The 16,999-nt window shown below is 37.1% G+C and overlaps 1 protein-coding gene across 5 annotated transcripts in view; it reads right to left on the bottom strand.

Moving 5' to 3' along the window:
* CDK14 (cyclin dependent kinase 14) overlaps nucleotides 1-16,999 on the bottom strand; it is a 286,357-nt gene that overhangs the window by 75,316 nt on the left and 194,042 nt on the right. For all 5 annotated transcript variants that reach the window (XM_089533256.1, XM_089533258.1, XM_089533257.1 and 2 more), the window contains one exon: nucleotides 12,301-12,349. In XM_089533256.1, coding sequence (XP_089389382.1) covers nucleotides 12,301-12,349 — 49 coding nt within the window. The remainder of the gene's footprint in view (nucleotides 1-12,300; nucleotides 12,350-16,999) is intronic.

The raw sequence follows: 16,999 nt of genomic DNA on the forward strand, positions 1-16,999 counted from the left end.
TGACTCAATGCCTAAAAGAAAAAGGTCAGTTCCCTTTGGAATTGCTTGCCTATCTGCCCTCAAGCAATGACAGGTGCACCAATACTATCATACATTGCTTTATTCATAGTGCACCACTGATTGGGCAACACAGTCTATTTCAACACAGTGAAAAGAAATACAACTACAGATTTTGTCAACAAGGTTTAATGTGAATGCCCTAGTTACCAAAAATAACTTGTACAGCATTAAAAATGGAACAACCAAACTAAGGCCTGAGTGTGATAGAAATTTTCTAAACTATCTTTAGGGAAATAAGTATTTCTAGTCCACCTATCAAGCATCAACATCTCCAATATAACTTGTTTCATGGATTCTTCAGTTTTCTGAATGTATGCCTGAAGGACCAGAGGCAACACAGGTTCTTCAAACTTTTCTGGGAAAGAGTAGTGTCTTCTAATGGATTTATCAAAAGGTATTAGTCAACAATTACAGTATCATCAAAGTCCTGCTGCACATCAACACCAGCAACAACTGGGATTTTATTTATTTATTTATTACCCATAGAATTTCATGAATCTAGCAGTTGACTAATTTAGTTACGATGAAGACTGGGGAGGAGACTGTAATTCGTTTATTTTGTCAATAAACTGCTATTAATTAGGAAGATACACTACAACTTTTTAACATAGATCTAACTTTATTGACTGAATATAAAACTGTAGATGAGGTATCCCTGACTACAAGGAACATACAACTTGCTTGTGGCAAAAGTTCTACTGGCTGCCAGTCCATTACTAGGCACAATTCAAAGTGCTGTATTTGACCTACTGCATATAGGTGTATAAATTTTAGTCTAAAAATTGACCCAAAAAACCTGAGTCGACTTATGCACAGGTCAATATAAGTACTGTACTTTAACTCTTATTTTAAAAAAGAACCATCCCCTGGTGAAAGGCAATGGCCTAATCTGTCCTGGAAGCACTGACCGCCATCTGTTTTCTCATCCAGTGGTCCCCAAACTGTGCTCTTTAAAGGATTGTTGACTTCAGCTTCTAGACTCCCAGATTACTGACCAACATATCTGAGACTTCTGGGAGCTGAAGTCCAAAATCCCTTAAAGAGCACAGTTTGGGGACCACTGATCTAGCCTTTAGTATGAGCACTAACATTGATATCTGCTTGAAATCTGCAAGTTCTTTGGCATTGTTTTCCTTTGCTTCACCCTTTAGATTCTTTGTTGCATGCCCCTGAGTTTTACCCTTGACTTATCATTGAGTTATATCAAAATTCATAATTTTGGTCCCCAAACATCCCCTCGATTTATATATGAGGTCGACTTATAGTTAAATATATACGGTATATTGCACAGCTCAGGCCCAGGTTATTTGAAGAACCTTGTCCTCCCTAACAAACCTAACAAATGTTTTGAGGTCTATTGGGGAGGCCCTTCTCTCTGTCCCACACACCCTCATAGGTACATCTGGCAGGAACATGGGAAACGGCCTTCTCAATGGCCCCCTTCTCAGAGATGTTAGATAGGCTACTAATTTACTTTCTTTCTGCAGAAAAATAAAGACATTTCTACTCCAACAGGCATTTGATGAATGACTATAGACAATATAATGCCCATCTGGGTCTTGCATGTTTAATGATGTATTTTTAATCTGGTTTGTTTATTTATTTATTTATTTATTTATTTTTGATAGTTTAATATTGTTTTAACATTTGTATCTTGTGATTTTTAAACTATTTAAAAAAAAATTGTAAGCTGCTCTGAGTCCTGAACTGGGAAATAATAACAACAGAAACAACAACAACAATCAGAGCACTAATGCTACCTTCTGAGGAGCTAAATGTATCTTGTCAGAAATGTATGTACTTGAACTCAGTTTGCTAAGATTACACATACATAGCTAAAGCACTTGGCAGGAGGGGCAGGAAGGATGCTCCCATGCCCATCAACTCTACCCTGCAAAGTCATTCATCAAATGCCTATTGGAACAGAAATGTCTTTACGTTTCTGCAGAAAGAAAGTAAATTAGCTCCCCCAGATCAACCAAAGTGGTTTTGGGTTCTGCTGGGTAAAATCTTATTAACTGTAGCTTGAGATTAGGAAAGTTGATACTATAAAAATTGTTCTTTATTGCATCTTGATCTCTACAACAGTCTAGTATTTTCTGACACATATTACATAGATATGTTTTTCTCAGACTTTCAATCATGGAAAGAAGAACAGTGTCTGTTCAAACAGAAGCAACAAAGTCAACATTACTCTTATAATTATATCGATATAAGCAGTAAATCATACCAAACAGCAAATCATAGAAAACATTTTCTCCAATTTTCTTTTTTTTTTAAATTGCTTAAGCAATGCTTTTCAGACTAAGTCAAATTAACTCAGATATGTCACACATCCTGCAAACTGGCTGACAACCATAAACAAAGAAGACAGATAAAGAGAATGTATTAATTCGGAGGGGAAATATCCAGCTGTGTGTTACAGGGATTAGTGTTATCCAGTTTTATTTAACAACTTTATTAATAGCCTGGCCAAAAAGGGTAAACAGTACATGAACTCACTGTAACAATGATTCTAAAGTAAGGGACACTCAAACATCTCATTAAGAATACAATAAATATGCCTATAGAGGGGAAAGGCGGGGGGGGGGGGAATGAAATATGATAAAAGAATATTTGACTTAGGAACTCCACTGATGTCTTCAATGGAAGATAGCAAGAAATGGACAGTTACTAGATTCAAACTTGATAGAACGCTAACTGAATAAAAAGCTTCTTATGTACAGCATAAGAAGTTGCTTGAATGTATTTGCAACTAGTCAGGTTTAAAAAATAACAGATTAAAAATATACATCAATATTAGATGTAGTGAATATGAAAATGAAATGAATTATGAGATAATCTAATTTCTAACTCTCACCAGAGCATAAACTTTTGCTACCTGCTGTTTAACATCTAGGCTAGAGGATGCTTAATCATATTCTAAAAACTAAAAACTGAGATGGAAAATTCAACTGTTTCTTCCTTCTTCTGAAAGTCTTTAGCAACCTTCACTGTAAAACAGGGGTGGTAAACTTGCTGGTTTATATGTGCAGAGATTGGCCAAGCCACACACACATGTGGCATCCCCATTAAAAACAAACAAATGAACAAACAAAAACCTCTTCCCTCCCTCAATGGGGCATGGGGACATTTCTGTCAGGTTTTGATGGCCCTTGACCATTTTAGGCCCAGGATATACTTTTTCCCCCCTAGCTGAAAGTGATGCAGAAAGCCTGTTTCTGTTCGTCTTTTTAAAAGGCTTCTCCTGGGCCAAAAATGGCATAGGGAGTCCTCCTACAAGTGGCAAAAGCCTCCCATGCCCCATTTTTGATCCCTGTGGGAATCTAAAGGCCATAAAAATAGCCTTGGGCTCACATGTGGCAAACAGACTGGACTTTGTCCACCATCGCTCTAACTCTGCCAAAGCCAGAAGTTGTTTCACTTTCTCCTTGCTGGTAATGGAATAATGAATTAAATATTTGGTTATAAATACTGTTTTATTAACCAGTTATTCTGAACTTTTCAGAATTATAATTATTGGAGAATTATCCAATTATCATAGGAATGCATTGATATTTATTTATTTTGGTCATACGTCATTCCAGGGTATGGAAAAATGATAATAAATAAAGGAACTATTCAACCTGGTCAAATGAATAAAAAGAATAAAGCATAGAACAAAGGTCCTAATAATTAATTGAATTGTATAGACCAGAGGTAGTTAAAATGTGGCCCATATGGAGCCTGTCATTTAGCTTCTGCTTGTGGTTCCTAGTCCCCATGATATATCTTCATACTAGGGAAAGGGGAGAAGGTGCAATTTTCTATTTCTGAAAATATCCTGAAAATGAGATACAGGACTCCACAAATTTCACCCCCAATCTCTCTCCCCCCCCCCCCCCCGCCACAAATGAAACCAGAGTAGATTTCTGGATATTTAGTTTTCTGATTCTTTTGTCATTTTTACATTTGGAATTTGTACAGCATCTGGGAAGTGGAACACTGATCTCTAGATCTTCTGAAGTTGTCTCTTCCTACATGTTACAGATTTCAGGATTTAGAAACTATAAAGTCTTCCCAGCTGACTTTTGTACATGTTTGCTCATGCAAACATGTTATTAATACCAATCCACATGCTGACCATGCTCTCAGTATTATTTCTTATTGTTGGCTTTCTGCAGAGGCACCATTCACAAATGGAAAAAAAAATCCAAATGAGAATATACACTGTCTTGATTCAATATGTAAAAATAAGTATCAGGATTCTAATGATATTTAGCTTCATTGCTTTTTTCCAACCTTCTTGAATGCCCAAATGAAAGAAATCTGATTGAAATTCAACTGGATAACCAGGATGACAAACCTAGGGTCAGATCAACATTAAGTCAGAGTTCTGGTTTAATTCAGGCCAAGGGAAAAATGTTGAAACCTATGTACAAAGAAGGAAGAGGCATTTAAGAAGTTGGGAAAGATATTCTGAACTAGACCTCTCCATGCTCAAAAACTCCAGGCTGTGAAATTATTACAGCAGAATCATGATCATATTAGTTCCTTTCTCAGTAGTTTATCCAACAGGATGGATTGTTCTGACCTTCATATAGTTAAATATTCATTAAAGACCAAAGAATAAAAATTAAATTAAATTAAGTAATTGAGAATGTCAACTGGTGAACCATATACAGGGTGATTCAAAACCATCCTCTTGGTCCATACACTCTTCTGTAGATATCTGAAGCTTTGGTTTTCATCCATGTTGGGGTCCAAATTATTCAAAAACAACTTTTAAATAAAGGTATTATCTTCTTAGGAATGTTAGGAGGCGTTTCTCCAAAATAGTGATTACCATTTGCACATACTTTGTAATATGTCTATATCTACAGAGTATATCTACAAGTATTAAAAGTACTGGGTTATAAAGGAACGTTTAGTCATTAAATAAAGATGATTATGGGGGAGGGGCCTAAAAGATGATCCTTTAATGAAGTAATAAGACACACAGACGCAATATTATATTTATGAAGCGTCACAATTATTAAATGATGATAAACAAAATTCTTCACCACTTGTTTTAAAAGCGGTAGCTACTGAGATAACCCAAGTGCTCCCCCAAGTGTTCATAGTATGCCTTTAATTTTGACAATGTTGAAAATGAACTGGAATAGTACCTCTAAAAAGTTCTCAAGTATCAAATATCAAAAATACATTTTGAGAAAATAGCTGTCCCCGTTTACGAATTGCTTACAAATCCATATTTTAATAGTGTACCTAGCACTTTAGTTACTGGGTACTGAAAATAAGCAAGGTGGTTTTAAACAATTTTAGATTTAACAAAGAAGGCATCAGATCTGGATTGGAAGCTAAGCAATATCAGTTCTGGTTAGCAGTTGGATGGGAGACAACCAGGGAGCATAAGGTGCTGTAGGTTATATTTCAGAGGGACAAACTGGAAAAAACACCTTTGAGTATTTCTTGCTTAAGAAAACCCTACGAAATTCATGGCGTCGCTGTAAGTCGACAGTGACATGAAAGCTTATAAATATTCTCTCTCTCTCTCTCTCTCTCTCTCTCTAAGTGTTAGAAACTACTCTACTAAGTTTGAAACTATTTATGTCCATTGATATCCAAACTTGTATGTATATATGTGTATGTGTATATATGTGTGTGTGTGTGTGCATATTGTGCATATAAATGTACTTCATCTTCTCAGGTAGAGCTACTGGCTGAAGAGAGAGAGAGAGAGAGAGAGAGAGAGCCCAACTACACGCGTGTGTGCGAACATACATGCAGCTGGAAGCTCTATTCAAGAAGATAAAGCAATCTAAGAAGATTGCTTCAGAATGGACTGAACAGGCTGGGTGACAGACAGAGCAGGCTTGTCATGTGTCACCGATCCTGTAACGCAACCTCAGTATGCTGAAGTATAGGCTGGACTGATGCGGCTATTGAAGGACGTTCTTGATAATGAGACTAAGAGTGCTTATGGCCCCAATGATACTGCAGGCAAGCCTTGTTTTGATACTGGTAACTGCAAACCAAGTCGTATCCTGATAGCAGCAACCAGAGAAGGCTGTGAGCTTTCGTAATGGGAATACGAAGATTTTGTCAACTTGGCCCTCAAACATTTCTCCCCATAACATCCTGAGAGCTCATGGTACTGAGAGTGTTGATGCAAATGAGATCCCCTAGAGAGATACCTTGAGCTTGAGTAGTCAGAGTCGAAGTCAGTGGAAGCACAGAAAGATCTAGATCAAGACCGAAGCGACCATCAATGTAGTAGAGATGGCAGAAAAGTTGGCAGTTGAGTAGCATCCCTGAAATGGATGGCTGAACAAAAGTAGATGTGACAGAAACTCACAATCAGAGAGGATTCTAGGATTTCACTCTCTGAAACATTCTCTGTCTGGCATTGCTGGGTAACCAAAACAACTTCTACATCATCTGGTGTGTGTTGTGGAGTCCCCGAGATTTGAAGAATAATATGTCTATGAGAAACAGATCCAGTCACCTAAGACTGACAGGAGAGGATCCCTGCAGAAGTGACTTGCAAAGAGGTTTTGGAAGGAGAAGTTGGAGAATGTAGATGGTCTTTATTCTTGACATCTTTCTTTTTCTTGTGTTTGCACAGTCTAGCTACTGAAGCCATTGTCCACCTCAAAGGATCAAGTAGGAGTCCAAGGGTATGGTCCTGAGGCCTGACTTAAATCTGGACTGTGTAGTCTTTGGCGAGGCAGAGATGGTTTCTGCAAATCAACACTTTACAGCAAGACAAGAGGAGCTAGACAAGAGATACCACAATGGAAGCTGATTTAGAAGCTCTCCTAGTTCCATAACAACTAATGTGAGGGCAGATTAGGTGACAATTGCAGCCTGGGGGCCTGTTTATACAAGAGTGCTTTCAAATGCATCTCTTTATTTCTTCTCACTTAAGGTGTAAAAGCTATACAATGGACACAAGCGTCACCAAGGCAGAGAAGACACTTCAGGTGCCCATCCTATTCTGGGACCTTAGTGCCACAAGAGACACACTTCTTGAAAGACTTCAGCAAGAGAAACAGCCTTGAGGTCAATTGTGCCAATGTAACTACCAGGTGTATATCACTGTCGAGCTACCAGGTTTTTGATGGCCAGCCACAAGGAAGACTCAGACGACAACTCAGCTGATCAGGGGCAGGAGGAACCTGAGGCTGTGCCAGGCCCCAGTTCTGCTCTCCCAGCCCCAGTGGATTTGGCTCAGCCAGACCCTAGCTCTGTGGGATCTCCTCCAGTGGAGCCTGGGGCTCAGCAGCCCAGCCTTACCCCAGTAGAAGTGCCAGTCTTGGGAGACAGAGCACCAGAGCATTGAAGTTCCTAGCTTTAGCCAGAGGAGATCAGAAAGGGAGTGCCTTCGGCATTCCAAGAGACTTGCTGAGAAATGCTCATTAGGCAATCAGCAGCTGTGATAAGGGAGCTAGATATAAGACATCTGGCAGACGCTGAGCTCCCTTGCCAGAGACTATTTGTTCTCATTAAACAAACGCTGCTGGATCTGACTCCTTGCCTCCTAGACTTTTGACTGCCTTGGAGTCCTTGGATCTCAGACCGGACTCATTGACCAACCTTCTGGTATTCTTGACCTCGAACTGGACTGGTAGTATTGCTCTCTGTAATCCTGAACTTTGGACTGGCTTGTGGCTTACTCTCTTCAGACTTCATCTGGCATTGTTACTAGAGGAACTGCTTCTTGGCAGCTCGACGTGTTTACCCTTTGCCCAGCAGGCTATTATCAGCCGTGTGAATGTATGTTGGCAGCATTCCCGGACAAGGTGTATTCCTGAGGCGTGAAGAATGCTTAACAAGATGGAGAGTTAAACTGAAGAATGAGGTTCATATCAATGCTGATGTAGCAGCAGACAAAAAAACAAACAAAAAAAACCCAAAAAAAACAAAACCTGGAGGTTTTAGTGAGAAGGCTGCTATAGGGCTGGTGGAGGTGGACAGGGCTACTGCCAAAACACTTATCCAATACTGTAGAAGATTCCAAAAGCCTATGTCCAGGCATAGGATAACTCATTTGTGCAAGTCAGAGACCATGAAGAAGAATAGTGCTTCTTCATCATCTGCTTCAAATTATGCAGTCTATTTATATATTAGCCATCAGGTGATGTCCAGGTATACAGTCTCTTCTTGGGTTGCTTGAAGAATGTGTTTGTGATTAACAAACTGCTGGTCTCACAAAATTAAGTCAATCACTCTCCTGCTTCATTTCTTGATCGCAGGCCACAGTTGTTGATTCTGGTCTCTTTCCTACATCTATATTACAATCACTTATGATTAACAGCAAGTCCTGCTTTGGTGTGTGGTCAATTTCCTTCTGGAGTCCACAGAATATTTCCATTTCTTCTTCTTCTTCTGCCTCTGAAGTTGAACACAGGCTTATTGATATGATTTGGTTAGACTTTGCATTATATACCTTGTGGCATTTGCTACATCTCTCCTTGTTATTAGTTATTACTACATCTCTTCCCATTTCTTCTCAGATGTCCATTTCTTGAGTAAAGCACTGTGTGATTATCTGACTGAAAATGTCTCATTCATGTTCACTTTAGCTCGCTTACCCTAAGTATTGCAATGTTTATACATTCCACATCTTTTTTTTTTACTATGTCTAGGTTCCTCTGATTCATGCTTCTCACATTCCACATCCCTATGTGTTGTGAAGCTTCGTACTTTTCTTTCACCTCTGAGCATATCAACAACTGAACATCCTTTTGGCTTGAGTCTAGTTGTGTCATTAGCCATAACACTACTCACAGCTGCCCTCTGCTGTATCCCAGTGGTTTGTTGAGTCCCTTCCAACCTGGGAGTGTCATCTTCTGGATCTCTCTCTTGTTTCATTTTGAATTGTCTCACCATAGTTATCACAGTAAAGGACATTCAATACAAAAGGGTTAGCTATGGTGTCATTGCTGTTGTGTCTGAGAGACACTTCCAGCAGCACTGCACAGTCTCTTGCCTCACAAGAGCCTGCAATCCCACCATCATGGAAAGGTAGTGACATGGTGAGTTTTGCCTTAGGATCACCATAAGTCAGAAATGGTTTGAAGGCACACAACAACAGCAGCAGCAACAACAAGCAGATCTTACCCACACGATGTGCCTAACTACATATATAGTGAGCTTCATTGCACTGGTCCCTTATTGATACACACAGCAACTCAGGATCACTATCTGTTCCTTGCAAATGGAACAGTATTTCTTGCCAGTGGTTCTGCTCTATAGATCCTAACCAACCACAAAGTAACCCTACACTTAATGTACTTTTGTAGATCATGTGAATAGCTTAATATGAAAACTTCCGGTGGCAATTTTATTTTGTGAAAAAGGTAAAATATGGGACAATTGTATAATCAGCACTGACTGCTATTCATTACAGAAAAAGTCAGTACAAAGACAGATGTTGGCCATAATGTTCAAAACGTAATCAGCATCCCAAGATACTAATTAGATTGATTTTGCATATGAAAAGACAATTTTTATTTTATCCATATATATGAAGATTTGTAATTGAAGCAGGATGATGACAACCTGGTATAGTATTTTGTTCTGAAAGTAAACCAGATACAACAATCTGTATATTTCAACACTGATGTATACCAGTATAAACAGTTCAAAATAACACAGTGAAAAAATGATTAAATAATTTTCTGAAAAAGTTCTGAACAGATTTAAACAGTAAAGTTAAAATGTAGTGCTTATTTTGGAAGTCTTGCTTCTGAATTATTCTGAAATATATCAATTTACTTTAATTTTTTAGGAAAAGATTGGAAGAATGTTGTGTTGTATAATTGTACACTTACTTCCTTTTGAGACCATAATTGTGGTTTATTCCACAACTTTTCAAATCCCTCTAAGGAAAACAATGTAATTTTACTTCTACATTTTCCCACAGAACTTCCGCAGCTGAATGAAAAGGTTGGCATGACTTAGTAGCTCTGTGGGAAAACAAATCTTTCTGTGTTCCCCCAAAAGAAATTTCAAACTGTATATCACCATCACAAATCACAGCTAGACCCATGGCTTGGTAAATATCCCCATGACTCCAACCCTGAAGACGGACAGCTTTGCCTTCCTAATTTTCAGAACTATTCATACTTGTCAGGCATTGGAACTGAACCTTTCAAGGGTTTTGGTTACTAGTGATGGCCACAAACTTGGACAGCTTCTGTTTGGCTTGGAGATTATGACTATCAGTGGCTACTAGAACTAATGGCTATAATGATGGCACCCAGTATCAGATGCTGTACACCTTCATTAGAGGGTGTTACTGTACTGATGTCTTGTTTGTGCATTTTGGTTAGTCTTCTGGTTGGCCCTTGTAGGTGCAGAATGCTGGACTAGGTGGACCTTCGGTCTAGTTGAGCATAACTTTTATCACATTCCAAGTTGAATATATAATAAATACATAGGAATGACAGTGAAAAATTGTGTGAGTATCTATCCCTGTGTAGTCAAAACAGTTCCACCACTGCACAAGAGGGTGGTATACATGGCCATGGGGGCCTTAAGGTTTAAAAGAGTAATTTTTAAAATAAAATTCTAAAGGGGTAAACCCTCCACCATATCCACTTGCTCAATAGCCAAAGAATACTGACATTTTACCTTGGGGTAAAGGAATGTTTGAATGTGTGTTTAACTTTTTTATTGTCTAGTTTTTCTTGTTTTAGCACCTGTATACCAACTTAGACACCATATCAGGAGAATTGTGGGGTGCAGAATAAATAAAATAAAATAAAGGAGAGTTTTGAAATATGGCATATTTTGCTTGAATATTCAGCAAGAAACATTCCATACTATAATATTTTGTTTCAGATCCCATTTCTTGAAATGTAACCAAACAACATACTCTTTACTTAAACAAGAAGATTAAATGAAAAGTATATGCTTGCTGCAATTTCAAGGTCTCATTATGGACAATGCTAAATGAAAAACCTCAAACCAACAGGGACAAGATGTTTCCAATTAAAATGCTATTTTATTTATCATATTTATATAAAGCTGCCCAATTATATTGTTAAATTAAAACAACTTTTTTAACCGTGGAGATATGTACAACTGGCAACACAGCACTGAAAATCTCTTACATATTTCATGAAAGTTTATGCAAAATTGGCACAAACTAAATCTTTTTCATTTGTCAGTCTAAAATATAAATAATCTGTATACTGTGATAACTTTCATGCATTTATTCAACATAGCATTAAAACTGAAAAAATATATGTAAGATAGTTTCCAGTAATGATATTCCTCTGGCTTTTGTTATGATCCTATCTGTCCATTAGAAAATAAAAAGGTACTGAGTTTAGTAAGAATCATTTTCAAAAAGAGCTTACCAGAACTGTATACCTCATGCAAATTATACTTTTTAATCCAATGCTAGCACTGATTGTATTTGCTCCTGAAATAGGAAAGAACTCAAGAGGACTAAACAAGCCCCAATGTATCAGTTTACATAGACTGTAGATTGCACTGTCATTCAGAATAGAGTTCAGATGTGGCAGAATCATCTTTAGGAAAATGAATATTTCAGTTTATTCAGTTCTTAATTCACTACTCATCTGTATCTTCTCTGTATAGTTATTACAAAGGTAACTTAGTTTTGTTCGTCTTCTACAATACATGGTACATAAATAAAATGTATTTATTTATTTATTTGTTTGTTTATTGACTTTATATCCTGTCTTTCTGCCAAGATGGGATTCAGGGCAGCTCGCAATAATTTTAAAAAATATTAAGATAAAACATTAATTTACAAAGGTTAAAAATTGGTTTGGGACCACAGCAACTACATGGCCCATTCCCAGGAAGCGGCTGCCGTGGTCCCAAGTTGACAGGTGGCAAGAGTGGATTAAATCTGCTCCTAAAAAGGCTGGCTCTTGCCGGCTTGGCTTGGCCTTGGCATGGCCTCCAGCCGCTATGGGGGCATGTGTCCTCTAAATACCATCCCCCCAAAGCGACCAGAAGCTGTTTTATTTGCCCCATCTGTTTCAGGCCTTAGAGAAAGTTCTCCCTTGTACAATTTAAAGTTCACTTTGGCTTGTATAAGGAGATACAGTTTTTCAGCTAGTCAAAGTCAAAAGAAAACATTTGTATACTAGGGAAAAAAATGGAATTTGAAAAACAGTATTATTTCTAAAATGAAAGAGGGAATATATTCCTAACAGGACAACAATTAGCAAGAAATCAGCAGCATGGAAATAAAAATTTATTGAAAACACTTACTTGTTCCAGGCTTGCCTAAGGTTTTTAGCACTGTACTGTGTAAAGCGATCTGTAACAAAAAATAATAAAATAAAAATTTTTAGTTTTATATAATTCTATACAGGATAAACATCAAGAAGAACCACATTTAAAATACTGTAATAAATATTTTTTTTCTTAAAAAAATTAAAACACTGTAATAAATAAAACTGTCTCTGTTTATTATCTGGTTCAGCCAACAAATCTTTTATTTAGATTTTTTCTTGAAATCCTTCTATTCAAAACAATTTTCTAAACCAGATGACCAAAAGTTTTAAAAATCTAACAAAAGACAATAATAAGAGAAATGCATGTCCATGTGTGTCCTATACATTTCTCCAGAGGGCTGGTAAGCAGGCACCTTAGTGTGGTTTTTCCCAGGGTAATGCTTCAAAACTCTTTATACAGCTAAGAGTGTGAGGAAGAGAGAAAGAGAAGGAAGGCCTAGAGAAAGAAGGAGAGAGGGAGGGAGAATGAGTGTTTGTGTGTGTGTGTTCTCCTGTGTGGTAAATTAGTGGGAGGAGTGAGGGGCAGAAACATGAGTTAAAAAGGAAAATGTCAGGGGAGTGTTTAGATAACGCTAAACAGTAGTTTGTATGAACAAGAGTGGATTTTTTTTCCCAGAGGACAGCATTTGATTCACAGAAGTGTCAAGCAGACCACTGACTGTTTTGTTGATCTATGCCCCCCTCCCCCTGCACACTCTGTAATATCAGGCTGCTCTATTTAAATCCTTTGACTGACAAAGTAGTAATGCATTAGCAGACGTGTTACAACTGGATGGCTGCAGAAATGAGGTGCGGATCTTGAACTCATATCTCATCAGAAATGTAGTCATGCTTCTGAATAAAACACACTCCTCTTGGGCAAGTCACACTCTCAACCCCAGAGGATGGCAATGGCAACCCCCCTCTGAAGAAACTTGACAAGAAGACTCTATGATATGTTCATCTAGGGTAGTCATAAGTCAAAAATGGCATGGAGGCACACAACTACAACATCCACCCATAACTCCCCAGGCATCTTTATACAATTTTTCCTCTCAATATTCCTGCCCAAAGGTTCTCTCCATTGGTGCCACAGAGTTTTCCCAAGTTTGTTTAACTTTACTGCTGAGCAGTAAACAGGATATAAACAATCATTTTGATCCTCAGGCTATAAAAAGGGTGGATGGATTGCTGCGAGAATAGCATTTAGTGGAGGTAAGAGGGGAGTAGTGTGGGGAGATATGAGCAGTAATACTGTAAGAAGAGGGAGAGTGACACAAACCAATAGTATAATTTAAGTAAGCATAAAGTGTAACAATGCAGAGGAAAACTAACTGAAATATTACAGTTAAAAGATTTCACTTGTTAAATAAAAATGCAATTCACAAAATTATAAAAGCAAGAAAGCAACTCTTTTATGTGTAATTTCTGAACTATGCAGTTTGAATGGATTAATATCACATATTAAAATGAGAAAGCACATCCATTTATTTTAGTCTGCTCTTTTTTTCACTGGCACGCAAAGACCTTATTTAAACAGGCCTTCAGCCTTTAATTGGTTGAGTTAGAACTGTGTGGAATATATCCACTGTTTCTTAATATGCATTATATTTTAATATGTTTTTAAATGTTTTAAATTAATGTTTTAATTCTTTAGTGCCTTTTACAATTTGTACCAATTTTGTTTTAGCAATCTTGTTTTAAATTACATTATAAGCCACTTTGGGTCCCATCATGGGGAAAAAATCAGGACATAAGAAGTCAGAGTCTTCACATACATATATAAATGAAGACTCTACCTACTGTTATTTTATTATTGTTTTTAGATTTTATTGTCTGTAATTTTAATGGATAGCATTGTTTAATCCTTTTTAAAGGGAGGTGGAATTGTATATATTGTATTTTTTTAAAGGTTGTACGCCGCTTTGATTGTGGTAACAAAAAGCGGGATATAAAGTTTTATTTTATTTTATTTTTATTTAAGATGTGTTTATGGGCTCATACTCTCTTCTGCTGCTGCTGCTGATTGCATCAGTTTTCTCCACTATTACCTGGTTCTTGTCATGACTGAATGATCCAGCCAAATTCTTGATCACCATTGGAGTAGAATGATGGACTCAGGGCGGGGGGGGGGGGGGGTCTACAACAGATTTTCCCATTGGCTGATTCATCGTTGAGAAAAATATAAGGGATGATGAAATAAGAGATCTGGGGAAAGGAAATATGAATAAGGAAATGGCAATAGGTCTTTCATTCCAGGCAAAGGATGTGGATATTGCTTGAGAAAGTTAAAGGGAAAAGTAAATTGAACTTACCATGAAGTGTTCTTCTGATCAGCATTGAGTAGAGGATATAGGAAATGATTTTATGATTTATGTATTTAGGTATATGTTTATTATTTATATACTTTCTTTTAAAACACAGTCACAGAAGTTTAAACTTTCCTTTCTTTGGAAGGGGGGACCAATCAGAAAACATTATATCCTGTCCAGAGAGGGTAAAAAATGCTTCTGTCACGTGACTTTAACAATATAGAAGAAGAAAAAGAAAAAAAGAATTTTCTAAACAATTTTGTTTTCTTCTGTTTCTCCTGATATTCCTGATATTCTTCTGACTGAGCCAATCTGCTCTTTAAGTGGGCCCTTGCATGAAGCGTTCCATAGATACTCTTGCCATTTGTCTAGCATCTTCTCCATTTCTAATTTGGCAAATCCTAATTCTCCCAGCTTCTATTTTGGTCTCTATTAGGATTATTAGAATCAGTACACAATTCCATGTGCTGGAGGATGGTATACTAATATTATGTTCTTCCCTAATGTGTTTTTGCTTTATAAAAGCTTATCATATTTCCCCGTAACAATTTTCTTACATTAACTTTCCTTAGTTGAAATCAATTCTCCACATTCTTGAAGAATAATGAGTCACCTATGCTATCCATATCTCACCTCTGAGAAAAGATCTAATCATGCCCACAGTTATTGTAACATGTGAGTTTGTGTATGTGTGTAAATGAGGACTCAAAGTAACAATGCTGATGAGGAGAACACTTCATGATGTCCAACCTTTCATTCTCAGTTTGAATAGGATTATACTATAAATTAAGGGACAGAATAGTGAGTGTATCAGCTTTGGAGCAAAATCCCAAAACTAAACCACAAAACACTTGTTTCAGGTGTCACAGGATCAACTCTGGAACAAATGAGACTTCTTTTGTGGCATCCTTTTGGTGTATCAAGTGAAAGCAAAGGGATCTGTCAAGGTGGCCAATTTACCAACATCTTCAAATGACATAGATATTGTAGAAAGGGCAGCAGATGTACTGCTACACCTAACAACATTCAGTGTAATGCAATGTAATGCCTAGTGGAGTTTGAACACCCTTTGCGACAACAGATCAGGACACAGTACTTTCTAACTCATCTGCTGAGTTGCGTATTTACAGAATATGAAAGGACTTTGTTTTTTTCTGATGTATGATTGACAGCATTTGTACCAGTCCTCCCTAGGATGGGGGAAAATTAAGGTAGCAGATGAGTAATGCTATTGATGTGAAAAATCAAGCTTACACCAGTAACAAAGGGAGAAACATTCTAACAATGGGTGAGAATTTTGTTTAATAAGATTTTATCAAAAATTTGCAAATTTCTTTATAAATGGGTTGGAAGGAAGAGGAAAGAATGTGAGAGAAAGTGAAAATGAAATCCAAGCATAGAACATTGTATGCTTGTTTTTTTTAAAAAAAACATTTTTGTTTGGAGCCTTGTATATCTAACCATACCTGATTTAGCACTGACACCTTGCTTTTCTGACAGGTTCATTTTAACAGGTATGTGGCAGACATGTATCATGTAGTAATATCCATGATTGCAAAAGACTTATTTATTGAATTTGACCAATGCAAATACATAATAATTTTATTGATGGGGAAAAAACCCAAATTCACAGATTTCTTTATGAACAGATAAAAGAACTTGAAAAAGTGTTCTGGTGATGATGATAGTAGTTCCTGTCAATGTTTTATCTTACAAACATATAGGCATATATGGGGCATGAGTGGGGCAGTTTAAAGATGAAAATATTTATCTGGAAAATAGATTCTTTTCCTGGAATATACTTTGCAAAAGGGATAGCATTATTGAGCAAGCGATATAACCTGTATATTGTCTCAAATATAAATGCTGCCTGCCCTAAACTAACATTTATTATAATTTTCTTTTAAACTGAGAGAAAACTAAAATAATGAAGAATATCTAAGTGACCCACCACAAACAAAAGAAAAGATTACCAGAATACAACTTGATAATCTTTACATAATGAACCAACTATGGCAGTTGTTCACAGGGAATTCTGAGTAGCATTTAAGGGCATATGGAAAGAGGAACATTCCTACAGTTTTATGCATCCAAACTACTGATCAAATGTTATTCCACACTGTAACTGATTCTGGACCAAATGGACTGGGAATATTGAGACTCTGATTAACATATTTTTAAAAATTCAAAATTCTAAAAAAAAAAAAAAAAAAAACCTGCACACATACCCCTCATGTTTTATTCTAAATCTCTATAAGCACCACATTTACAAACCACAGTGGGGAAAACATAATCCTTCCTGAGGAGAAAGCAAATTTTATTGCTCCTGAATTTCAAACAAAATCACCTGCAGCACAATTGTGGTCTCTGGTTGCCTAATTA

The sequence above is a fragment of the Sceloporus occidentalis genome, unplaced genomic scaffold (genome assembly GCF_023333645.1).
Source record: "Sceloporus occidentalis isolate IW3139 unplaced genomic scaffold, rSceOcc1.0.p SCAF_7, whole genome shotgun sequence".
NCBI classification, from domain to species: domain Eukaryota; kingdom Metazoa; phylum Chordata; class Lepidosauria; order Squamata; family Phrynosomatidae; genus Sceloporus; species Sceloporus occidentalis.